This window comes from Takifugu flavidus, chromosome 14, assembly GCF_003711565.1.
Source record: "Takifugu flavidus isolate HTHZ2018 chromosome 14, ASM371156v2, whole genome shotgun sequence".
Lineage (NCBI taxonomy): Eukaryota > Metazoa > Chordata > Actinopteri > Tetraodontiformes > Tetraodontidae > Takifugu > Takifugu flavidus.
The window spans coordinates 12,972,386-12,998,086 of NC_079533.1; the positions used below are offsets into that span (position 1 = coordinate 12,972,386).

General features: G+C 45.2%; 3 protein-coding genes and 1 long non-coding RNA gene across 5 annotated transcripts; 3 read left to right on the plus strand and 1 right to left on the minus strand.

Moving 5' to 3' along the window:
* Positions 1-46: 46 nt before the first annotated feature.
* rabep1 (rabaptin, RAB GTPase binding effector protein 1) lies at positions 47-13,564 on the minus strand. Its single transcript, XM_057053964.1, has 18 exons — positions 13,403-13,564; positions 11,485-11,613; positions 11,174-11,377; positions 10,761-10,921; positions 10,537-10,656; positions 9,740-9,875; positions 9,403-9,581; positions 8,609-8,719; positions 8,025-8,486; positions 7,405-7,509; positions 7,225-7,341; positions 6,237-6,335; positions 5,676-5,816; positions 5,139-5,328; positions 3,132-3,187; positions 2,629-2,727; positions 2,349-2,465; positions 47-2,220 (listed from the first exon to the last, which is right to left on the minus strand). Exons 1-18 carry the CDS (start codon positions 13,446-13,448, stop codon positions 2,119-2,121), a joined length of 2,574 nt encoding a protein of 857 aa, XP_056909944.1. The 5' UTR covers positions 13,449-13,564; the 3' UTR covers positions 47-2,118.
* Positions 13,565-14,112: 548 nt separating this feature from the next.
* On the plus strand, positions 14,113-18,139 carry LOC130537658 (uncharacterized). 2 transcript variants are annotated; one of them, XM_057054604.1, is made up of 5 exons: positions 14,113-14,402; positions 15,701-15,734; positions 15,938-15,996; positions 16,376-17,008; positions 17,050-18,139. In XM_057054604.1, the coding sequence occupies exons 1-5, from the start codon at positions 14,285-14,287 to the stop codon at positions 17,364-17,366; spliced, it is 1,161 nt and encodes a 386-aa protein (XP_056910584.1). In that variant the 5' UTR covers positions 14,113-14,284; the 3' UTR covers positions 17,367-18,139. The 2 variants fall into 2 exon arrangements, with proteins under 2 accessions (XP_056910584.1, XP_056910583.1); XM_057054603.1 differs by having other exon boundaries at positions 16,376-18,139.
* Positions 18,140-18,270: 131 nt separating this feature from the next.
* vps37d (VPS37D subunit of ESCRT-I) lies at positions 18,271-24,751 on the plus strand. Its single transcript, XM_057054605.1, has 4 exons — positions 18,271-18,664; positions 20,108-20,279; positions 22,943-23,025; positions 23,346-24,751. The coding sequence occupies exons 1-4, from the start codon at positions 18,410-18,412 to the stop codon at positions 23,877-23,879; spliced, it is 1,044 nt and encodes a 347-aa protein (XP_056910585.1). The 5' UTR covers positions 18,271-18,409; the 3' UTR covers positions 23,880-24,751.
* On the plus strand, positions 20,292-21,498 carry LOC130537660 (uncharacterized). The gene is made up of 2 exons (XR_008953672.1): positions 20,292-20,901; positions 21,389-21,498. It is a non-coding gene; the product is annotated as an uncharacterized LOC130537660 (long non-coding RNA).
* Positions 24,752-25,701: the final 950 nt, after the last annotated feature.

A 25,701-nucleotide genomic window follows, 5' to 3' on the forward strand; every position in this document is an offset into this window, starting at 1 on the left:
AGAACACCCTTTACAGTGGTAATATAAACAGTTAAGTACAAGTTGATCATAGTTAAACATTTTAATCCAAGAGGTGGTTGGAGGAGGGGGTGGGGGGCTTTTTTTTCTTTTTTACAAAAAGGTACAAAGTTTAACACAAAATGAACTGATGTTTTTATTATTATAACTGTGGTGAAACATTTACATTTGTGCTAAAGCTGATGGTTTTACTTCAGCTGGAACATTTATTAAAACCCCTGAAACAAAACAAAAATGAATCCAATCTTATTGTCATTCTGGGACAGATGCAACACAGGAATTATTATGATTGTTGAGATGGATTATATTCCCCCAGGAAAGTTTGTTTTAACATTTCAACATCAACCTTTTATTCCTTAATAAAGAATCCACATTAAGGTGTAAACAGTCTCATGACCATCTATAAATAATAAAATCTGTGGCCAAATTTCTGAATTCCATCATAAACTTAATAACTGAAAAGTCAAAACAACTGTTAATATCGCTAGTATTTATTTTTGCTTTCTGAACTTAAATCCAAGTCTTACCATTAATTGTAAACTAAAGGTGAAGTTTAAGGTTACTTAAGCTTCCAAAGATGTTATCATTACTCTAAGATTGTGTCGTGCTAAAAAAGTGTGAACTTTCAGACTGCAATCATTTCATCAACTCCTGTATTTTCAATGTGTTTTTTTTTCCACTCTGACATTGTCTTATGAGAATTTAATCAAAATCTCTGTTACAAATAAAATTAAAGGCATAAACTAAACAAATCTGTTGTAAGGCCTTCAGAAAAAATGTCCAGAATTCACACTGTAAAACCTCAGTGTCAGTCAGTGCAACAATGTCAGAACACACTTGACTCATCATAAATACATATATACAATATACACAATACAGGAACTTAAAGAACACAAAACTGTGACTGTCCTCCAAACAGTGTTACATTTTTGGTCTTGTCATGGAAATCGCTCCACTTGAGGCGAATGGATAATATCTTTACACTCCTAATTAGCCAAATTTACCATTTTGTGGGATTTTGGTCATTTTAAGATAATTCTACATTAGAATTGTTAAAATCCTTGAACTACTAAAAATATGAATAAGAGTTCGAAATCCACTCGTTTCAGTTTAATCTCCACCGGGATGTAAACGAATACGTTCATATTTTAAATCTGCGATGTGAGATTTCGAGATTTTCCATTAGCTTCGGTTTAAGTAAATGTTGAAAGTGTGCTTTATTGAAAACAGCCCTAAGCACCTCAGGTTATCCTTAACACTCTCAGGAATAGTCAACTCTAGTAATTCATTTCATGATTCAAGTAGGTTTTCCACAGGTGGCCCGAGTTTTCTACTGTAAAATTGGACAAAATCAAGCACGTGAGCATTTTCACACATTTTCCAGCTCACATTAAAAAAAAAAAAAATCAGTCAATTTTGCCAAAAGCTGACAAGTTTAAACCCATGAAAATGTTCTCCAGTTAATACATTTAAGTAGACGCAGACTTGAAATAAACATGACCCACGAGTATGAAACAGGGTTCGAGTGACTTGGGATAAATATTTAAGTGTTTAAAATAAAGCCAAGTGAATCTGAGCCCTCATGTCCACCCCGTTTTTTCTATGTTTGTCTTTGCCGCTATTTAGATTTTGATCTTGTCAGAACTTACAAAGTATAACCTTTTTTTTGTTGTTGTTGCTTTTCTTTTTTTTACCGTTTGTGTTTTTTTGATTTTGGAAATTCAGGTTAATTTTCTAAGATTTCCTTCATTACAACCAAAACAAAACAAAAAAAACAGGACAAAGGGAACATTCCGGATTAAAGTCTTGTCAGGAAAAGGAACAGACGGGAGAAAGGAAGTGACTATCACAATAGTTTCGACTGGCTGAGAAAATGAAACAAAGGTGAGAAAGTGACCAAGACACATGTCAGATATACAGCAGAAATTTATCCTCTCACAATTGATTTTAGTGTTTCTTCATTTTTCTCTGGATGGTCACAGGAGCTCCTCGTCGGTCCTCCCAACTCTTCTTCTGTGGTTACACTGAAGTTGGAAGGGTTCGGTTCATTACATTACCAGACTATTGATCATAGACAAAGGAGGGGGGGTCTCAGTGACATCATGTCTCTGGAAGCTGGTTGATGTCAGTTAATTTGGTGTCGTTCAGGATGATTCTGATTCGCTCCAAAGAATCAGCCTGACGGATTCGTTCCAACTGAACCTGGTAACATTACACACGCAGTGGTTAAAAAACAACTTTAAAAAAAAAAAAAGTTTCACTCGTAAAATGCTGCAGCATAGGAGTGGTTTTCTCACCCCCCCCATATATATACACGTATAAATTATTACCTGAAGTGTCTGAGAAAGCTTGACAAAGTCTTTTTGAACCTGCTCACTGACATCTAGCTCTGTTTGCAGTCGCTGAGCTTTAGCCTTCTCATCCAGAACCTGAGCCTCCAGCGCGGCCTGCAAACAAAACACACAATATATTACGACAAGCACAGGCCGCCGACACTCACATTTAACTGGGGAATCATTTTGGAAAATACAGTAGGCATGTCACTTTGGGTTGATTCCACGGTTCAACTGATAATTCACATCATAACACGTCATTCAGGATTCTTTAGACCTTTGTATCGCTGAGATCTTTGAGCTGTTGCTCCAGACTGATCTTCATGCTCTGCAGCTTCTCCAGCAGTTCCGCCTTCTCCGTCACGCCGTTCTGCAGCTACACAAATGACACATAAATAAAATCTTGATCAAGAGAGGTCTTCATGAATAAAAAACCTGAATGAACTAAACAACTTAGGACCAGTTTCAGTCTGGTTAGACAAGTGAGCAGCAAATTTGCCCTCGTCTAATTTCCCCACTCTTCGATTATTTCTGTAAGCTTCAACTTTAGTGGAACATAAGAACATTTTCTACAAAATGATTTGCTCAAAACTTCTAAAAAATAAAAACACAAGCTGCTGTCAGAAAGGAATTCTTTAGCGAAAAAGGAAATAGAGGACTGATCAGAGGGTTGCTGAGGCCATAAGAGAAAATATGATATAGGTAATTAGATTAAGAGCCCCCCCCCACACACACACACACACACACACACCCCACCCCCAACTCTGAGCAGGGGTGTACCTGTTCCTTCTCCACTCTGATTTGTTCCAGTTCCGTCTTCAGCCTGGAAAATGATGCTGTGGGACACAAAATGAGTAAACATCACAAGAAAGTCTGGAGAATTCAATCAAACTAACAAGAATCTTTAAAAATGGGAAAGACGGGGATGCCCGAGCACAAGCGGAAAACAACCTTACATAACCGGTGAAAATGCAAGATTATATTTGTACATGTTGCTTATGCAGCTACGAGCAAGCATCCGGAAGGCTTCTTCGTAGTTGCTGGTTAGGATGAAAGAAAGCTAATCTCATCAAAGACTCACCTCACAACACCTCTTAGACAACAAGATCAATATAATAAAACATTTATTTAAGAGACAGGCTGGGTTGGGATTAGGGAAGTGTAGTCCCAATTTAGGAAAGGCATTTTTAGTCGGATCAGGAGAACTCTGATATTAGTCAGACTGATGTGTTTACATGCACTTCGGTTGTTCAAGTGGATCAAGTTTCATGCAAACATCCTGAGACGCCTCTCTCCGGGACCAAAAAGACAGCAGAGGACTCACTGCCGACACCATGAGAGCATCTCCCGCCCCTCAACAATCAACAAAATCAGGAACTGCAGGCCGGCAAAACAGCCATATCAGGAAAGGCACCAGGACCAGCTGGAGTATCGAGGCGGCTGAAGCACACTGCAGTATTCACCTTCCCGTTGTCCTGAACCTCTGCCGTAACAGGGCTAAAGGCTTACTTACCCCTGGCCCTGACACCAGTGATCGCGAAGAGCATGGAGAAACTTTTTCTGCAGCGTATCAAGGTCCAAATCCCAGCTGACCAAATATCACACTGACACCAGTTCACTTACAGGTCCAACAGGTCCACAGACCGTTCCATCTCTATACCCCTCCATCTCTGCTCTCAACCCGCTGGAAAACCCAGCAGGACGCTGCTCCATCAGCATCTGACTGATAAACACTGCAGCTCGGAAACCCTTTCCATCTGTGGATTAAAGGCTTGATGATCCCAACTCATTAGGACGGACCTACACATCCTCCACTGTCACCCTCAGTACTTATGTTCCTCAGGGCTGCATCCTAAGCTCAGTGCTGTTCATGCTGTACGCCCAGTCGCCACCCATGGCTACAACACCGTCATCATATCGGCAGATGTTCACAGCCATTGTGGGCCTGATCAAGGAATGAGGCACCAAACAGATGAGGTCCAGGTGCTGGTGCAGTAATAAGCTCCTCAATCTTCAATGCCAGGAAAACACAAGACTACATCATTATCCTGTGGAAATTGAGGACCACACAGCACCCAACAGAGAGGAGGAAGAGGCTGTCAGAGACTCCACATTCCTCAGACTGCACATGATGGAGGACCAACCACATCCGCCCAGCAACTCAGCCTCTTCATCCTAAGAAAGCTGAGGAGGAATAAACCTCCTCCACCTCTGTGAGGAGTTTCCACAGCTGCACAATAGTTTCCTGGCATGGGTGAACCTGGTACCCAGTGTGGAAAAGAAACTTCTGCAGCAACTCAGAGGATTGTTGGCTCCCACACCTGGATGGGATCCACCTGAGCAGTCTCCTGTGGTGGGCCACAAAGATCCAACAAGACCCCATCCATCCAAGACACTCCCTGTCCACCAGGTCAGTCATACGATCAGTCATAAAAGGCCAAACAACATATTTCTTGTAAATCTCAGGCAAAAATCTCTGTTGAATCGTGATTTGATTCTTAAAACTGAAAACTTTTGTTGGACACTAATGACCAAATTTCCTTTAAACTACAAATTAACGAGGCATATTTTAGTCATTTCAACAGCATTCAAATATGTGAATTAGCGTTATTAATGCAAATTCACACATAAAAAAGCACGAGTTCATACCTTCTGAGGTGTCTGAATGAATCAAAGACAACACAAAGATACAAAGAGGGTATGTTGGTTAGGGGTTAGGACAGCGGAACCCTAACCCAAACCCTCTTTGGTGACGTTTTCAAAAAAAAGAAGAATTAGCCAGCTCACCGATCTCTTCCTTATAGCCCTCAATCTCCACCTGCAGCGTGTCCTCCAGGTTCTCCTTTAGACACTGTTCTGCCTGGATCTGCTCCTTCAGAAACAAAATCTCTGCTTTCAGCTTTTCCTCCATGTGGTCAAATGATGTCCGTAAAGCCACCAGGTGGTCACGCAGCTGCACCACGAGCTCCTGCAGCTCCTGTGGAAGGATTCAACTATGTTACAGACCCCCTACTGAGGAAATGTTCGTTTAACTAGCAGCTGGCATCTCAAGATGAATTATAGAAATGATTAATGTGGTAAAAGATTAGAATCGCTTTAGCCAGAAAATGTTTTCTTTGTTCACAATGTCCTTAAATGCTGATAGTGCACAGGTTCAAACAGGGAATAAGATTTTGCTGACTAACTGTTTAAGCTATTTGCTTATTACTTTAATAAATCACCAGGATGAGGTAACAATTCAGCACCAGCCAAACAGTCAATTACATACAGTCAGGCAATGGATACGTAGAAATCAAATATATTTAGGACTTCAGAGTCACATACCTGCACATTATCAGGCATCTGGAAGCCTTCCTGTTGCTGGAGTTCTACATGCAGTTTGTGTTTTCCTTGCAGGCTTTCGTTGTCTCTCTGGAGTCTATTGAGCTCATCTGCCACCTGTTCCCTCGATTTAACCAGCACCATCTGAAAGAACATCCCATCAGCATCCATCCTTACGTCACACATTTACAGGCCCCTCCCTGAGGGATGCCGCACAGCTCGTCGAGCATTTGTTGTAAGTCAGTGTTAAAATTATTCTGTGAGGAGCCTCCAGCTGATCAAAAACGCTCCACACGTTGCTTTAACAAGAATTGGAAATAAAGATGATATCTATTCTCTGCTGGATTCCCCTAAAATCCAGACTAGACTTTAAAATCCTTTCCTAACCTACAAGGTCCATAATATCTATCTGGGGAAGTTGATAGCACCAGATCACCCCCCTGCTTAAGATTTAGCTAAAAACCTCCCTCAGTGCTGCAGTACTGACCTCTGACCCCACTGCCTCCCACACATTTAAACTGGCATCAATCTGCAGAACCATTCAGCGGTCCAGTTTCTGCTCACCAAATTTTCCTGCGTGTTCCTCTTAGCTTCACTAAAAGCCAGTTGCAACGAGCTGAGCAGTGTTTCAGACTCCTGGACTCTGTGCAGGAGGGTGGACACCTAAAGGCATGAAAACAGGAAACACTTAAATGATTGCATTTATTCTAGTTGTGTCGTTAAGCAAGACAAATTAATATCTAACTGAAGAAACAGGCTAATGGGAATTTAGATCCTAGGAACATTGTTAATATTAAAACTAAATAATGGGGGGGGCCAACACTGAGGCTTGTGGTGCGGGGATTGTACGCTCTAACATATGACATAATTAACAATGTGTCATCCAGACACATGTTGGATACATACGAAGATGTTTGTTGCAGTGTTTTATATGAAAGGGTCTCGACATCAAAACGTTAACCATCTGTTGCTGTTATAAAATCCAGTCCAGCCTTGATTTTACCAGTGGTTTGACAACCTTTGTAAGTATTTTATTCTGTAGTTCCTGGTTTCATGGTGGTCTCCAGCAGTAACAATGCTGTTTTAGAAAACTAACTTTGTTAACCAGATTCAAGTAGTTTCTCCTGGAACAACGAAATTACAACCAAGTCTTTTCATTTCAGTAATAATGTGATGTAATGTAAGTAGTAATTAAATCCACGTTAATAACAGCAGGATGGGCAACTTAAAAGTCCAAAATGTGTTTTATCCAGAGTTTTTCCCAATTAAATAAGCAGCTAATAAGGTGGAAGTCTGCCTGTTTTTAAATGATATAAATTGGGGGAAAATTATAGTCAAAAGATGCTGCATCCCAAAACAAACAGCTTGAACTAAAAAAACCTGATAAAAATGACAAGAATCAAAGAGACAAAGGCAACGACGCTCTACTGAAAACCCTCTCAGGCCCCAACAGTGTAAAATGGAACCTCTTGCAAAGACACGGCATCAAAAGAGTTTGCAAGAAATGTGGTGAGTCAGCAAACTGTAGAAAAAGCAGGAAAACGTTCCAAACCTTTGCAGCCGTTTCCTTGTTGCCTGCTTGAACTGAGTCTTCCAGATTCTGTTTGTCAGTCATGGTCCTCTCTAGCTGTTCGTTGGCCTGCCGCAACATCACCTGCAGCTTCTTCACCTGGAAAACAGGGGTTAATGCCTGGAAACACACCAACATCGTGGCGGCGGCACAGACGCTGACCTGATCTCGTGTCTCAGCCTCTTGTCCTTGAATGGCCTGAAGCTGCTTCTCATAGTTTGAGCACATGTCACAGCGTCGGCCGAGCTTCCTGCCTGCATTTTTCACCTGGTGATGAATTTAAAATCACATGAACATAATCTTATAATAAGAGAGTTACTACTGAGCAGTTTACACCAGAATTACACATATACAAGTTAGATGTTTGCCGATTAATCATATATTTTAGTGGATTCTAGATGGTTGGATAAAACCATGAAGCACTTCTTTCCTCAGTAGGGAAAAAATGAGTCAGCAATGTGAGACATACAGCTAAAGCCCCCCATCTCAATCACACAGCCACAAATGTCCCCATAAAATCCCGATAATGTGCTCCAGATCTGAGATGAAGCATACGAGTTTTAGGAAGTAGTTTTGCCATAAAGTAGGTGGTATTATTGAGATAACGAAGCTTTAGTCTAATAAAGTGTTTGCAGTAACATCTCAGCCGTAATATAGCATGTTCAAATCTGCATCTGAAGGAAAAAGCCCTAACCCTGACATCCTGGACCACACATCTCGTGTTGGATGACAATCTACATATTTAAAGAGCTGCGACATCAAAGGCTGCTGTGGTGCTGCACCTCTTGTTGCAGGAGGTTCCACTCGCTGTCGCTGACAAGCCTGTATCCCGCCGGTGGCAAAAAGGTCGTGTCCACAGCATGAGAGATGCTGGACAGCAGCGACGCGGTCTCTTCTTGCTCCGGCGTCATGGCCTTGATGGCCTTCTCCTGATCCTTGGTCAGCAGGAAGTGGCTGGCTGTCAGTTTGATGGAGCTGACCGATGACGTCTCTCCGAAGCTCCCGTCCACGCCGGAACTTTCTGCACCCACCAGCGGCCCAAAATCCGACTCGTCCAAGTTGCTGGCCGACTTGGCCTTATGATTGTGTCCACCAAGGCCGTGCTGGAGGGACAACGAGGAGCCGAGGCTATCCGTTGACTGGACCCTTCGAAGGTTCTCCCTGAAGGGGTCCGCAGGACCCCCTGCAACCACCTCAGTGTCCAGAGAGTGCAAAGAACCGTGTGCACTGTGGTCAATATTGGACTGCAAGAGAAAAACAAGGAGGAATAGAGATCAACGGCAAGATAAAAGCTGTTTGAGCTGGTTCATACTTAACCTCATCATCATTTTCAATTAAAACCATTGAGGGATAAAGAAAGAAATACCTCATCAACAGTCATCCCCAGGAAGAACTCCTCTGAAGCCTCCGTGTTGTCTCCCATACTGTTCTCCTGCAGCTCTTTCACCTGCTTCAGCCGCTCTTTCTCGTCCTCCTCCTTCAAAGCGACGGGTAAAATAAATGTTCACGGTTACTCTATCAAATAACGGCTGGGCAAATTACAATAAGCAAGTTAGTTACAATAAGTAACTAAAAAGAGTACAAAACAGCACCAATCAAACAATTACAATCATGGGAGGGGAAAAAAGGTTTTTTAAGGAATCTCAAATCAGGAAGTGAGTCAACCTGTTGCCATTTATTCCTCTCAGCTTCCTTTTTGATTTAGAGGCATCCAACAGATTTTGATTGCCAGGGGGGAGAATATGGAGGGAGCAGGTGAGACAGGTATGAAGGGACAAGGCCACAAGACATTTGAAACAGTCTCTTTCTTGATTACGTGGAGTGTAGAAATGAGTTCCTTCACAGTATACTGCAATAGTGACGATGAGTAATAAAAGGCTTAAATTAAAATCTGTGAACAGTAACGCAGGGAAAGAAATGGTTCAGCTTTAGCAAACTGTCTCATAAAAAATGTCCAATGTCCAGTCTGGAACTTGTTCATATTTACTGAGAACTGGTCAAAGTGTCGACCCCTGCTGGTGAGACACTGGTATGAGGGTGTGTTCAGAAAGGCCTGTGGGTGTGAAGGTCTGTTGACGTGTGTGTTTTCACGCAAGTGTGATTAAATTTGTATGTGTGTGTGTGTGTGTGTGTGTGTGTGTGTGTGTGTGTGTGTACTACCTGATCTTTCTTTTTTATCACCTCCACCTGGCGGAGCTGTTCTGAGGATAAGACGCTCTCTATCCTCTGCATGTCCCTCATGAGGAGGCGCTGGGATTCAAGGAACTGGTCGTTTGCTCGCTGCCACGTGTGCTTCAGCTGGTTGTGCTGCTGCCGCTCCAACTCCAGTTTATGACACACTGAGAGGGGGGGAAAAACAATAAAACATGTCCAACGACCCGGATGTGTAACTGTATCACACTCCAGAGGGAGGATTCATCATTATACAATAACATTGCACAAATAACTAAAAGATTTTAAACCCATTACAGCCGTGAATAAACTGCAAAAGAGGCACCTTCATGGAGTTCTTTGCGTAGTTTCTCTGCATCTTCCTGCAGGACCGACTTCTGCGTATTCAACACGGCGACGTACATCTCCAGATCTGTGCGACAGGACTTCTCCGCCTCAAGAACATGATTGAGCTCCTTCATCTGTGGCACAAAAAAAACATGGAGTCCTGGTTGATTTGCTGTCACGCAGGGCTGCAAAATGATGCTCTAAATTAACCTAAATGCTACAAATAAGATGCAGATTTGCTGAAATATGTCAGACATGAGAATGAAGAGATCATTTATGAATAATAAAGAGACAATTTTGGCCTTAAGGGGACGGAAGCAGCAGGTGAAGACATCAGAAAATGCTTTAGATGAGGGTGCAAAGGGACCACTTTAAGTGTTAATGTTAAATATGGAGTACAGGGGACACTCCTGAGGTCTTTCAGACATTTATACTGGGCTGGCAGCGTCTAATCCAGGAACAGAAACCAGCTGGAGAGACCGGTGAGGAGCCCTGGCTCTGTCCTGAGGAGGTGGGAGACAGGAGGATGCTGGCGAAGCTGATGACGAAGATGCAAGACTAAATGCTGATTTCATTTCACTTCACGTTGGCCTCATGTGCCAACAGGACCTGTGCACGTGTGTGTTTTTCATACACTCTGGGAGCGGCCCAATGTGACACAAATAAAGGAATATCTTATTTCACAGACTTCACATCACATTAAAAATGTTAATGTGCTTTATTTTAATCAGATTTTCCCAGTATAAGGGGAAAGACTTGGAAATTAGTGTTTGGGCTAATTCTGCGGCAACTAACCTTGGAAGCCTCCAGTTCCTTCACTCGGTCGTCTGCTGAGCTCAGTTTGGCCTTTAAGGCGGCGATTTCGTGCTCCATGGGCATCACCACCGATCGCAGCTTCTCTGCATCCTCCTGCGCCTTTTCCAAGAGTCCAGCGTTAAAAGCGCGTCCGCCACCATGTTTCATGGAAAACACCCATGAATCCGGCGGTTACACTTAAGAGACATAAAAAGACGGTCAACCTTCTTCATCTCGTCCTCCAGGTTCTGCTCCTCTTGGCCCTCTGTGAGACGGCGCCTCAACTCGGCCAGTTCCCTCTCCACGGACTCTCTGTACTGGTTCCACTGGGCTCGTTCCTGCTCCAAACGTCGGTGGTACTGGACCTCGTACTCGCAGACGGTTTCTGTCGGACAACAGAAGACTCGGCATGATGGCAATCATGATAATCGTGACTCAGGGTTCCAGTAGGTGGACTTCTTTGTCTTGGGGTCAAAGGTCGTTCTGCAGAGTAAGAGGGTCAGCTGGACTTGCTTTAAGTTTTTTTACACACAACCGTGTCCCGGATGGCCGACAGTCTCAACTGGCGCGCTTCTATTGTCATTTTTGATATTGATTTTAGATAAAAGCTTTTAGAAAACATGAAATTAGTCTTTACCTTTCATGATAGCTTGCAGCGAGGCGACCTCCTCTTGCCACTGGCTGCGTACCTGGTCGATGGCTTCCTGCTTGGTGTTCTCGGACACTGTGGCCACCGCCTTGATGGTCTCTATCTCGGAGCGGGCCAGAGCGAGCTGGTTCTGGACGGAGTCCAGCTCGACCCGGGTTTCATCTAAAACTGCGGTCTGCCTCTTCAGCTCCTCTGTGTAAGAAAGAAAAGACAACCGAGTCTGTTGGCAACTCTCTTCCACACGACACCCGACCGTCGGGTCCATGGATGCATCTGGAGGTGCCAACATTCGTCCTTACCCTCCTTGGACAGGTAGAGCTCCTTGAACTTGGCTCGTTTCTGGTTGAATTCAGCCCCCAGCTGCTGTTTGAGACGAATGAATTCGGCCCTCTCCTGCTCCAGAGCAGCGAGACGCTGCTGCAGAGCCTCTGGAAAACAGCAAAACATGGTTGGATCAATGCCAATGGCAGTAGGCCGGTCCAATGTCATTATTTTGGATTTAGAAATGATATCTAAACGGTTAAAATATGTTCATTTTCGAGGTAAAGGCCCAGCTTGGTGTCTGTACTGAAAGGAGCGGGGCTGTTGTCTTCTGGGGCTTCATGGGGGGGGGGGGGTCTGCCAAGACGCAGACATTTGTGCAAAGGGAGACGAACGGTGAGGACAGCACACACTCCTGGAGCCACCAGCTCCTGATGTCATCCCCTGTCGATTCAATCTATTTCTGAGGACAAACGTGTGGCTGGGGGGGCGGGGGGCTTGGTGGAGGAAGCTCTTCTGTGGTGGTGGAGAGGGGGGCAGAGAGGGCAGTGCACGCCTGGCGATCTTCTCAACAGTCGTCGCTTCTCTGCAGGAGTTTGAACTTCAGTGACATTAACTTTGTGGGAGGCGACACCGTCACACATCCTCCTGCTGGCTGAGGTCCTACGTCCAATCCTGGCGTCAGTCAGAACGTCTAGGAGCCATTTGCAGAGGGTGGGGTGCAGTTAGTGGGCGAGTTAGTGAGGGACGGCCATGCTGAAAGATGGCCGCAGACAACAGGGAGCATCCCGATACAGGAGTCTTTGTTTTGCAGCTGCGATGGCATCTGAGGCGGTCCTGCTGGGCCACCAACGGTCCCCAGTCTCACCTGCTTCGTCCCGTGAGTCAGGGAGCTGCTGATTGACTGATGGGGAGTCACTGAGACCAACATTTCTATTGCCATAAGCACAGTGGTTACGCAGATTAAAGCTCCGTCTATAGTATACAAGTAAAACAAAAGCAGTAGCTGGGTGAGCTTTAGTAGAGGATGTCAAAGATAAAACAGAAGTCGGAGCCAGGAATGACGTCATATCCGAGTGTTCAGGATTCCAGTAACAAAGTCGTAAGTGCTAATAATGGGGGGGGGGGTCCAGTGATGTCCTTCCTGCAGCTCAACTCATGACCACAGACATGAGCAACAAGCCTGTAATCGTTTAATCCTGACAGGGAGGGCTTCTTTGGGGCCCAGGATGACGGAGGTTCCCTTCCTTGAAGCAGGAAGGGAACCTAACTGGGTTTCCTGAGATCTCAAGGATGACATTTTAAGCCTACTGTGACGGGTTTAGATAATAATAAAGCTCTGTCATGCTGCGTGCAGGATTCTTATGTATGTCTAGATAAAATATTTGCTGGATTGTGTCTAAGAGCATGAAGACATGACGCACACTTGAAGACATTATTGCCAAAGAATATAGCAAGTGTAAACCAAATTAAATGACAGCCATCCAGCAAGACACCTGGATAAAGCCTGGGCGTCTATAGGGACGTAAATACGCCCATGCACCACAACAATGTGATTGGCTGGGGAGAACACTCCGATCCACCTTAAACACTGACATGATTGGGTCTAGCTAACAGAATCTGCCTTTATATCCGAATAATGACATTATCTCTCATAGTAGCTTTTAGCATACTAGCTAAGCCGAAACGCTTAGCTACAATACAGCGCTAGATCATTGCGACGCAATGGAGCGGAGACCCCACTTCTAACTTCAAACCCTTAAGTGACTTACAACCAATATCACAGGGTTTACTTAGAGTGTCAAGTGTGCATTAATCGACACGAACGGCTGACATCCAGTGACACGTCGCCCTGATGATGCTAGCAAGCTACTGGGGGTCAATGCTGCAGAGGCCGCTGGCTTCGTTGCTCCCGACCTCTGCAAAGATAAATGCCGGGAAAGGCGACACATTTACCGTCATGTTGGGACAGCAGAGGGGGTCCCGGGGCCTGCTCGGCCATGGCGTCCTGGAGGGCGCTGGAGGATATTAGCGGGGACGTGAAATAATCAGCGAGGAGTGACTGGAACACAAGCTAGCATCACAACCACTGCTAAGCTCGCGGGCACAAGAGCAGCCGTTTCCGTTTGGACTTTCAAATTAAAAGACACCCGCCATTCGGAAGAAGTCAGCCGATAAATTATAATGCAAATCAACCAGTCACACAAATATTAACATAATTTAGACGACTTCTTATGTTGAAACGAAATAACACTAAAATACTAGAGGGATCATTTTTAATTAAAAAAGGTTTCAACTGTATCCACAAGGAGAAAAATAAAGTCCACCATTGATGCCTGTTGTAAAAAACCATGTCTGTGCATCATTGTCTCAGTTTGACCAAGTGACACAGAGTCTGCTGTTTGAGGACTGGAAAAACCATGGGCACTTAGAATGAAGAAGTAAACATCAAAATGTGGAAGCGAGAAAAAATAAATGTATTTTTTATACTGGCTTACGTGAATAAGACACAATTGTTATTAGGTTTGCTTATCGAATGCCTCTTCTGCCACTAAAGCACTAAATCACCTTCTCCTTTGAGGTTGCACTCGCCACAGTCGCCTCTGCAGGAAATAAGGTCTCATCTTCATGAGAGCCTCATTTGTTTTTTGCACCGATCATCTTAAAATACCTCAATGACTTTGTTAACGCGCAAAAAAAAAGAGGAAGTAGTTAACATTCTACTCTCCAATCATCAGCACAAGGGGAGCAGAGCAGTCACAGTTTTTCTGCTTTACTGGTGGCGTTTGGTTGTAATTTCAGGACATTGTCTTAAATCCGTTCCCATATTTGAGCAGAATGACCAACGATCTTCTGAGGAAGTACTTATGGCTGTGGGTGATCGTTGTGGTGCTGCTGGTGTCGGTGGTGATCATCCTCATCTTCCTGCTCATCAACAAGTGCATCACCAGACGAGGTACGTCTGTGTCCGCTCCACTACACTGGAAATCTTTAGAGGTCAAACTGTTTATTTTTTTCCTGTTTCACGCCTGTTTTTCTCCATCAGTTCAGTTCAAAAATATTACACAGCCACACTTAAACATCCTCTTTGAACCAGAGGGAGAAAAAACAGATATTTCAACATAGGGAAAATTTGGCACTCTTGGTTTGATCCGGTTTCGTCTACGCAGGCGTTTCACTGACATCTTGACTTATCAGCCTTCTTTGGAGCCGTCTGGGCTTATTTAATGATGCACCTGCACATTCAAGTTGAAGCAGTTTGGGAACTTTTCCCGCCAAACTCTCCACCAAAGATTTTTTTTGTTCTTTTTTTTGTGAGCATGGCTGAAATCGGTTTTAACTGCAGTTCCTCAGCAAAAAATAGCTCAGAACCACCTTTGGTCATGCTGAGATCACCTGAGCAGGAGAACAAGTCCGATCGTGAGTAGGAACTTTTAGTCTGATGACTAAAGAACGGACGACAGCTTTCCAGACAGAGAGGCTTTCACGCAGTGAAGAGGGCTTCAGTCGTACACATGTATATACATACATACATACATACATGAAAGCATACATTCACACCATATACATACCCACATATAACATATACCCAATGTAACCGTCCACTTTCACACAGAGGGCAAACACACATGCACATATGAAAAAGAAATGAAACAGAAACAGAAACAGTACTTAGTGATGCCAAAATCGCCCTCATACCTCTTGAAAATAGTGTCTTTAGAAAGTGTTTCATGCTTGGACATTAATGCGAAACTATGGGGACCTCTTCCATAGTCTCACCCCATCAACTGAAACACAAACCTTCTCCCGCTCATGCAAATTAAGTGCATCATGATTCATGACTGACATTACCTAATAAGTACTTATGGCTTCCTGAAGCATTGCGGATTATCCGTATCGCTCTTTTTTGAATGGTGTTGAAGAGAAGGGGCGGAACAATTAAACAGAGGTGAATTTCATCCAGACACACACACACACCCCACACACACTAAACCAAACTAGTAAATCCTGACAAGCAGAGTTGGACACACAAGACGAATCTGTGGCACAAGAACGGTGAAACTGCGTTCAGATTTTATTCCCTGTCCTGACTTAAAAGTGACACCGGTTTCATCTTTATCTAAATCAAAGTATTTAAAGTCAACACTTGCCAACAATTGGAACACGAGTTTATCGTTTAACTGATTTGACACCTTTTTAAAGTGCACTCATGACTTCTATTTTTCCCAAACTGATATTTATTTTTTTCCACAGGAAATCTTTGTGGAGGATCCCACTTCACCCCCAGGTAAAAAACAAAACAAAACCAAAAAACAGCAATTTTTTGATGAAAATGAACGGAAAGAGCAGAATCCAAACTGTTGTGTGCTGTGTAAAACAAAGCAAAGTCCGCAGCAGAGACAACAAACATGTAACAAAAAGGGTTGTGTGATGCTAGCCTCATGTTACAGTATGAAAATCAACATTCATTTTCCTTTATTCAAAAAACAGCAAACGCAAAGATGGAAACATTTCATCTTCAGTGGCTCGGGCATCGTTTCACAATGCAGGTAGGACTCAGAGCTTTGAAATGAAATGTGCAGTTATCTTTGTTTGTGGCCTACGCTAAATTTGCTCACACTAAATCAGTAGTTATAGCAACACGTGAATATTTTCTTTGTTTTGATTGGCCCAAACTGTGAGGTACTGCAGTGAAGCTCTTTGAACGGAGATATTTCCCTTATTTTTCTTCCACTGCAGTCAGTGACTAATAAATATGCCAGTTATGTGCCAGTTCACAAAATAACACTTGTGTGTTTATTGACAACGTTTGTGGAATTTAACCAGCGTCTCCTACCACCTAAGGACTGAAGCACAACTGTAGTACTACAGATCCACGCCTTTCATCAATTTTAGTAATATGAAATTTATTTATATTTGCTATTTTAGAGACCCAAAGCTATAAGATGCTGACTGAGGCACGAAACTCCCAGAAGGAATCAAAAATCTACCAGCATGAAACAAAGGACTGCGATCAGGATTCACACGACTATGAGGAAGAACACGACTACGAACACGGTGTAGACGACTATGAACAAGCTGCACACGACTACGAGCAGGATGCACACGACTACGAGCAGGATGCACACGACTACGAGCAGGATGCACACGACTACGAGCAGGATGCACACAACTATGAGCAGGATGCACACGACTATGAGCAGGATGCACACGACTACGAACAAGGTGCAGACGACTACGAGCAGGATGCACACGGCTACGAACAAGGTGCAGACGACTACGAGCAGGATGCACACGGCAACGAGCAGGATGCACACGGCTACGAGCAGGATGCACACGGCCATGAGCAGGATGCACACGGCTACGAACAAGGTGCAGACGACTACGAGCAGGATGCACACGGCAACGAGCAGGATGCACACGGCTACGAGCAGGATGCACACGGCAACGAGCAGGATGCACACGGCAACGAGCAGGATGCACACGGCAACGAGCAGGATGCACACGGCTACGAACAAGGTGCAGACGACTATGAGCAGGATGCACACGGCTACGAACAAGGTGCAGACGACTATGAGCAGGATGCACACGGCTACGAACAGGTGCAGACGACTACGAGCAGGATGCACACGGCAACGAGCAGGATGCACACGGCAACGAGCAGGATGCACACGGCTACGAGCAGGATGCACACGGCAACGAGCAGGATGCACACGGCAACGAGCAGGATGCACACGGCAATGAGCAGGATGCACGCGGCTACGAGCAGGATGCGCATGACTACACGGATGATCAGAACTCCGAAAAGAGTTTTCCTGACTATGTCAGTATCGAAGATGCTTCCACTGGAGACTACGATGACATCAGGGATGAAAACGAAGTCTACAGCGAGGAAGACTATGATGATGTGCAGCCTTGAAAGAATACAGGAGGGTCTTTTTTTTAAATGAATTTCCAGTTTTCTTTGAGACCTGGAGGATTTCATGAAGGAAAAATGTGTGCTGATTAGGGATCACATGCAATAAGTTTATAAGTTTTTAGCAATAAGTTACAGCGTTCTGTGAGCAGCTTTGAGAGCAGGTGAATGGGGGGGGGGGGGGGGGGGGGGGGTCGAAAATGAAAGCTGAGGGTGAACTTTTCAGTGGATCACTGAATTTGAGCAGGTCTCCAAACAACGGGACAGTGATCTGTTACATAAGTTATCACCTGTTCCACACGTCCTTCCTGTTCTGTAGCAGCTGCATTCAAAGCCGCCAGAAAACAGCGGACATTTTGACACGACGAGTCTCGTCTGTCCTGTAAAAAAAAAAACTTTCTCCGCAACAGTTTCTGCAGAACTTTCTTCGCAGCTTCCGGCGGTGCCACCCTCGGTCCACCATCAGCAGGCGCACGACCAGTGTTCAAAAAATGGCCACAATTTTATTTTGTTAAATGTTTTTGCCGTGAAGACATTCAAATCCAAACGATCTATTAAGATGCTGACCACTTAATCAGCCTTTTGGTGAATTCAATTCTTTGACGCACTGAACTGAATCTGTGGCCAAAAGCAGCACTCAGGCGAGTTGATGTCCATAAAGAACTTTTATTATTTTAACAAGAAGTAGAAGAAAAGAAGCGGAGGGGGCACAAACCTGTAGGTAGCAAGTGCAATGTTGCTAGTAAAGAGTCAGAAAATAAAACTATGAAACTAAAGATGAGTATCATCTTAATCCCACTTTATGACTTCTTTGATCTTGCAGTCTAGACCCCCAGTGTCATCGCTCTTCCTCCTCCTCCTCCTCACGTCCTCCTCAGCCGTTCTGTCCTCTTTCCTTCTTACCGTGATGGAAGAGTTTAACTTAGGAAATCTATTCTCACCCCGTATCCTGCTAAATCTGAAACCAATTTCGATCGGCACGAAATATTTGTCGTTTCTGCGCGTCGCTTCCGGTCTGACTTTTATTTTGGCGGCGACACCAGGAAATGAAGCGGCCGGTGGTCCGTGCAGCGTTGTTAATTGACGCCTCGTGCGCGTTGTCCGCGTCACTTTACATTCCAATGAGAACGAGATGTGAACGCGTCCCCACCGCATCGACCGCGACCCGAACGGATAAAATGTCCAAGGCGACGGAGTTCGGTTCGTGTCCGGACGCCTACCGAAGTCTAAATACCGAGGAGCTGAGCGAACTTTTGCAAAACGACGGCAAAATGGACCAGATTATTGCGCTGGATGAAAAGGTAAAACCGTGGGATTTTTTTTTTCTTTTAAACGCGTCAAACCAAATTCCTGTTGTTTCGCATTCTTCACGTCTTTATCGCGTTTGGATCGCGTTCGACGTGAGGAACAGATTTGCTCCGGGGGGCTCATCTTTTGCCTGCGTGGCGAGTGATCGGATTTCCATTAAGCTCCTGATATGTGCAGGAAATATTGCGGGTTGGAGGCACAGAAAACCGGGACGCGTAACGTAGCTAGCGTGATGAAAAGAAGTTGGAATTCGGAGCGTTTTTCCTGCCGAGCAGGAGGCGCGACGGAGCCCCCAACGAGGTTCCCGATCTGGCGCAGAACTTCCTGTTGTAAGACCCAAGTCCGCGTAGTTTGTCTTTGTTTTCCACATAATCTGCGGAGATGATAACAATAAAGACCTTTGTGACTTGTGACGTCTTCCTCCGAGTGATTCGGCTCAAGTGAAGATGCTTCACCTGGGGGCTTTAATTTAAGGGGTTTGTTAAGGGAAAATTTCAATAATTAACATTACGATCATCAAATCTGGTGATTTAAGATGCCAATCTTGTCTACAGTCTCAAGCAGATCTATGCACAGTGTGTACATGCGCCCTGCGCGTGCATAAATGCATGGAATGGTGCAGCATGCATTTGCAGTGACTTCACTGAACCATCTGTTTTCCCTTCCTCTGCAGGTGTAGCTGTTAAACCACAACGCATGATTAACTGATGCTATGTTCTTGAGGCTGTGGGCTGTCATTTTTTCAGGAGTCCCCTCTTCATGGACCACGAGGAGACTGACACGTTTGTTGCCGTAGGGAGCAGAGTAGCGTGGCTGGTTCGGAGTGAATTTTGAGCGGACAAACGCTGTAAATCGACGACTAAAGTCAGGACAGCAGCAGGAATTTCTGCACCCAGCGTGTCCACAAGCAAGAGGGTGTATTAGCGTTCGTAACGCTGCCGTGTGCAGCGGAACGTGCTAGTCTAATAAGATCACTCCATTCTTCCTCTTCTGCTTTGCATCGACAAGGTGTATGTCTGTCAAAGAGGTCAGCGTAACGTGGTGACAGGAGGAAACGCACAAGGCTCCGGCAGGACTGTGGAAAGAACCTGGGAGACCTTCCTCTTCTCATCAGAGAGGCTTCTTCTGAAACAGGAGACGTCTGATTCTATATGATAAGAGTGTTTACCTGCCCTGGGTCGACGCCGATGAGGGTGTTTTCGACTGTAACGTTGGAAATGTGGGGAGCGCACGTGGTCGGAAAGTGTGACGATCGCAACGAATGTAAATAAACCTTAGCGCACATGCAACTGTTGCAAGTCGTTCATAATTCTTTTAAAGACGACTTCGGATTTTGAGTTGAAAGGTGACATCGGACGGCAAACTTGCGGGGAAAAACGAACACAAATATTTGCCCAGTCAAAGCGGCGCCTTTGTTCATTGTGACTGTTGTGCAGTTTCAGGAGCTTCAAGTGGGTCGGGAGATGCTGCTGATGTCGAACCGAAGCCTGGCGGAGGACAGCCTGACCCGCCGACCCCGCCTCTGCAACGGAAAGTTCCAGTTGGCCAAGAAATATAGAGAACTGTCTAATCTGGCAGCGGCGTGCTGGGAAAAGCAGAGTCAGCTTGGTGAGTTGACGGGGTGGTGGTTTCTGGACCTGGAAGGGGCCCTCCGTTGTAGTCGGCTGGGGAAAGACTCAGTCAGACCTCTGCGAGTCGTCGGGACACTTGCAGGGATCTTTGTGGACGGTCCGGAGGGACGCGTTCCTCCGGCGCCCCAGCGTGAGAGCGCTTTAGTCACGGGGGCCAAATCAAGCGTATCACATGGCAGCAGAAGCTGCAGCAGTTGTTGAGGAATTTGTGGGGTGAAAAGGGTTCCTGTCGGGGGTTTGACAGCAGCATTAGTGTGGTTTCATCTGCCCCGGACAAAAGGGACGTTTGAGGAAAATCGCAGTGGTGTCAAAACGACTTTGAAGACGACGCGTTTGTGGTAGGAGGCGCTGGGAATTGTGAACTTCCTGGCAGTGTGTGTACACTGTCCCAACTCCTGGGCTGTGGAAGCAGGATGGGTGGGGGTCCATCCGTCCTCCGAGCAACATCTGATTCTCATTTTGAACCAATTTGCTTCCGCCCAGTTAAAATGCCAGACAGACCCTTCCACGTCTGCTCCTGCCCCGAGTGGCACTGTGGCTGCGGTCCCTGGCCGGGGATCCAACCTGGCCTTTCAATCCCGGGATCGGGGCATCTTAAAGTAAGGGGGTACTTTGTGGATTTAATTCTTTGGAAGGAAAATGTTTTCCCCATTATCGAGTGTGCTTTATGTAAATGATCATTTACAGTCGAATTGTAGGGGCATCCACGCATTATTTCCGACAGCAGTTTAATCTCACATCAGCCTTGATGGGATTTTTCTGTCATTTCACAACACAGCCGTCCAAATATGGACAAATCCCACTTTGTTAAATACGATGAAACTTAACACTGAACTCATTTCGTCGCACATTATATTTGGGAAAAAATGTCAAAAATGTGGACAAAAGACAAAAAAAATCGTATTGGAATCCTGTCACACTTGTTAAACTTAAACATCGGCAATTTAGAACATAGACAAAGGCGTCCAAATCAAAACCAGGCTAATTGTGCCCGCTGTACTGCACCAACAGAGGCGGCACACATCCTGGCATCATGTCTACAATCCTTTTAGGGCTGTTGCTATGACTGCTTTGTGTGTATTCTAGGTTGCTGATCATCCTGTGGACGGGGGCTACAGCTGGGAATTAGCCTCCTCGGCTAAAGCCGTTTCTGCTGCTGTCTATTAATGGGGATTGTGTTGTGAAATATCGCGGATTGCATTATTATGTTATTTCCATTCTAATGAAAGTAGAAGAGAGTAGTTTCGTGGGCATGTTTCGTAAGAAGGAGGACAAAACAATAATGTGTGATATCTGCTTAGATAAGGCTAGACAGGCCTGGGCGCCTCTGAGTATGCAGAGAACCGCTCCAAGGTAGTGAAAGAAGCCTCGGCATCCACATGGCCTTGGACATGTGTGATACGGTACTGTGGGAAAATGTGTAGTCAAAACATGAGCAATGCGCCCCCGCCTGTGTGAGAGGTGTAGCTGATGCAATCTATGTAACTAACCTACGCCTCCTGCTGTGTAACCATGCCTGTATTTTAATAAAAAGAGACAATGCTGGGGGAGAGTGAGAGTCTCCGGCTCAGCGCGGCAGAGTACGTGTCTGATCGGAGGGCGTCTCCCCCTTGAAAGGGTAAAAGGAACTTTTTAAAAGGAAGTCTGGTCTCAACTTGTGGTGAACTTTGTTGGTGCGCCTGCTTGAGTACACTTCTGAGGACTCGACACCAAATACCTATGAAGCTATAAATAAATAAACTACATATGTGGTCCTTTGGCCGATGCGTGACAGGGCAAACATATCTGAGAGTTTGGTCATTGTGAGGACTGTGACAGCGGTCGAGGTCGGTCATATCTGAAGTGTTGAAATATATATAGCTCCGACACACGTGCTGGCGTCCCTCATAAACTGACGGTAGGTCCTTGAAAATCTACGCGCTCGCCTAATGTAAGGAATCATTTTAAAACTCTTCTTTCATTATTACTGAACTCCACAATAGGAACGAGGTCAGGTCTGAACATCTCAGTGCTAGTCTGTCAGAGTGGGGGAACCAGCCTGCACCTCCCACCCCCACCTCCATGGTTGCCAGCTCACCCTCCACCTCCTCACATGTAGGTCACCTCCAGCTGCTGGCGGAGCTTTTGCTTGTGTGCTTGTCACCTCTGATTTCTCCACCGTGGCAGGGATGGGTGCGTGAACGTGGCCCCTTCGTCCTCCTCCTCTGCCCGGTTTCTGCAGCAGCTGCCCGAACGCTAATGCTAAAACATGAAGAAGAGTGTGGTGGGTTATTACCCGTGGCCATAACGGCGTTGTAGAATGGGGGAGTGGTGTCCATGGGGGCGCGTTTCCCCCCCAGCGGGTCTCACTGTGATTAGATTAGTGTTTTTTGACCTGGTTGTGCTCTTTTGTCTCAGCTGGACTCTGATTTATCCACTCTGGAGGCCTCAGTGTTGACAACACAGCTTATGTTTAACAAGGTCTAATTTACAACGGCGCCCCCGGTGGTGATTGTGTGAACTACCTCATTATTCAGATCTATTGTTTGTGGCAACACATTCATATTAGTTGACCTGTACTGAAAGAAACCTACTTCATCAACTGGTTTTACCCCTTTTTTTGTTTCATGGGGACGTTTTTCCATGTGTTTGTCTTTACAGAGGCTCTTGTACAGAACCACAGCCTGCAGACGGCCCAGAACCTCCTGCAGGAGGAGGTGGCGCATGCCGAGGAGCATTCAGAGGTCTGCTGCAGAAATCGTGTGCTTTGTTTGTGCGATTTTACTGGTTTTGGTCATGTCTGGTGTCTGAAATGTTTCATTTGTGTGTCTCTAAGTAAAGCTTGTTGGGATTAAGGCTCCAATCTCTGAGATTTTCAGCAGTGATTGTACCAACTCCTGCTGGACGAAGCACAAGAGCAGCTCACGAAATGGTGTAGCACCATTCTTTTAGATGAATCAAACTTAATCTCAGAGCTGGATAAATGTTCTCTGCACGTGGGCTTTTTGTGGTACCCTATCTGCTCTTGTGGGCTCATTTTACTTCATTATTTTGTCTTTCACAGGAACTGCTGGAGAGGTTCATGGAGGCAAGCCTGGGCCTGGATGACTTCTTAGACTCCTTCCAAAGCTCCAGGAAGACCTACCATATTCGCCGGGCTAAGGCAGAGAAGGTTCAGGAGGTGTCTCGGGGCAGGCAGCAGCCTGAAAAGTCCAAACCAGTAGAAGAGGGCAAAAATTCAGAGGCGAAGAAGACCTTGGATCAGCCGCAGGGGTCTCAGCTGCCCAATGGCTTCATAGCGCAGGGACCTCTTAGAGTGTTCCAGGTACGCTACGGTCTCAGACCAGCCATCCTTCTCCCACATTGCAATATCTCGCCAACTACCTCAGTTCCAGGCCATCAGGCCAGTACCCCACCACCCGAGCCCCAGGTGGGCCCAAGCCTCAGCCCCACTTCCCCGCTCCCGGGACATGGACAACCAATCGGCCTTAGGGTTATCGGACAGTTACCGGGCGGCTGGCCCGCTACTGGTCGACCGGTGAGACTGCAACAGCTTTACCGGCTCAGCCCTCAACAGACAGAACCGCCTTTTCGATAACGTGGAAGCGGCGGCGGGATTGAACAGACGGAGCCGTTGCAGGTGCAGAGCTGCATGGTGGCTGTGAGGGAAACGAGGCGAGCCGCCTTCCTCTCCACGACACACAGATCACACCAGAGCAGTGAAGGACAAGGCCCAGTTTCGGCTTGTGCGGTCCATCATAAAAGAAGCTGATTTCAAAGCGACTGAACTCGAGCTATAAAAGTTCTAAAAGAAGCGCACGGACCCAAACTGCAACTGAATATATTGTACATGGTGCATATGAGATGTTGTCTCGACATTTGCTCTGGAGACCATCTGCTGCTCATCTCAGAAGCTGAGGAGGTCAAATTACCATTTTAAGTTTTAGCTTTTTAGCTGTTAGCATAAGACCAAGTTGATTTGTTTCGAACCAAACCATTTATCCACCTGTTTCCTGGCTTTATGTCTCACAACTAGTAGCACAATCCAGGCTCCAGTCTGCTCTTAAGGACATAATATCAACTTTTTTTTTATTGTACCGGCCCATTTTAGAAGATACGTTTGTCACAAGCTGAATATTTTTGTCAAGATTTGAAGATCGGATGACAAATACGACACTTTTACGAACCTTTGCACGCAAATGTGAACGTAACCTCCTCTAAATTTTGACTTTAAAATGTAAATCTCAGTGACTTCTGGTATTGGCAGAATGACCGAGGTTTGCAGGTGATGCTACATTTGAATTTTGCATGATGCTTATGATCCTTGAGACGGTTTATTTTAAATTATTTTATTTAGACTGTGAAAATAAAAATAAGAAATGACCCTGTTCACAGTATTTGTGATTTCAGAACGTTGCTGAAATGAAGATCGATGAAATGTTGAGAATAAACCTCATCGGATTAATGCAACTTTGCCCACTATAAGTAAACTATAAGTAAGGTCTCACGGCTGGCAACATCTGGGGGAAACCTCAAACTGGAGTTGGTCTGTAACATGACACTCTTGTCGGCTGTATCAAAGGCATCACTGAGCTCCTGTCAGACCAGTATAGAAACTGTCCACTGGCTGAAGCTCTGAGAAGATCGGGAACTTTAAAAAGTGTTTCTGCTGGGATGATCTAACCAAAGTATCACTGAAGGTTTTCAACCTCCGTAAGGTTCAGAGATCCTAACCCGCTGCTAAGGAGCAAGGGATCTGGTCTAGAACAGAACTGCCAATCGAAGGCAGAATATCCTTCAATAACAGTGTTGGATGTGGTCTAAATGACCTCTTAGATCTGGGAATTCAAGAGAAAATTAATATAACAGTTAAAAGTATCTGGGCGGCCTCACAGCTGTTGGGACGGCCTGATTTAGCTTTTCACTAAGAGTAATTTTATTAGTGAAGCTGCTCATGGAGTAGAAAGTTGCTCACTATGACTCTCAGTGAGTTTGGCTGCAGAGCTGAGCCGGTGTTCATGTTTTACTTCAATTAGAGGACAATAACGTGCAGTTCTAACCTCACCTCCTCTGTCGCCCTCTTGGCTGCTGCCCCTGCCCGGGATGCAGGCAGGCGGCAGCGGATCATAACAGAAAAGGGGATCGATGTTAATCTTTGATCTTTACCCTTCTATCCCGGAACTACCAGGACCCCGAGGAGAGAAGAAGGTCCCTCCCAGCCTGGACTGCCCTCTGGCTGAGCCCATGTAATTTTACACATTATGCACAGTTTTCACATGTGTCATATGTGCTGTCTATTTTATTTCATGTTAATAACTTAGTTCAGTTTAGCACTTTGTGTAGATGAAATATTTTACTTTAGTTTAGCTTAATGTTTAATGGCTGCACAATTAACCACAGCAGTTTCCTTGTAATGTGAA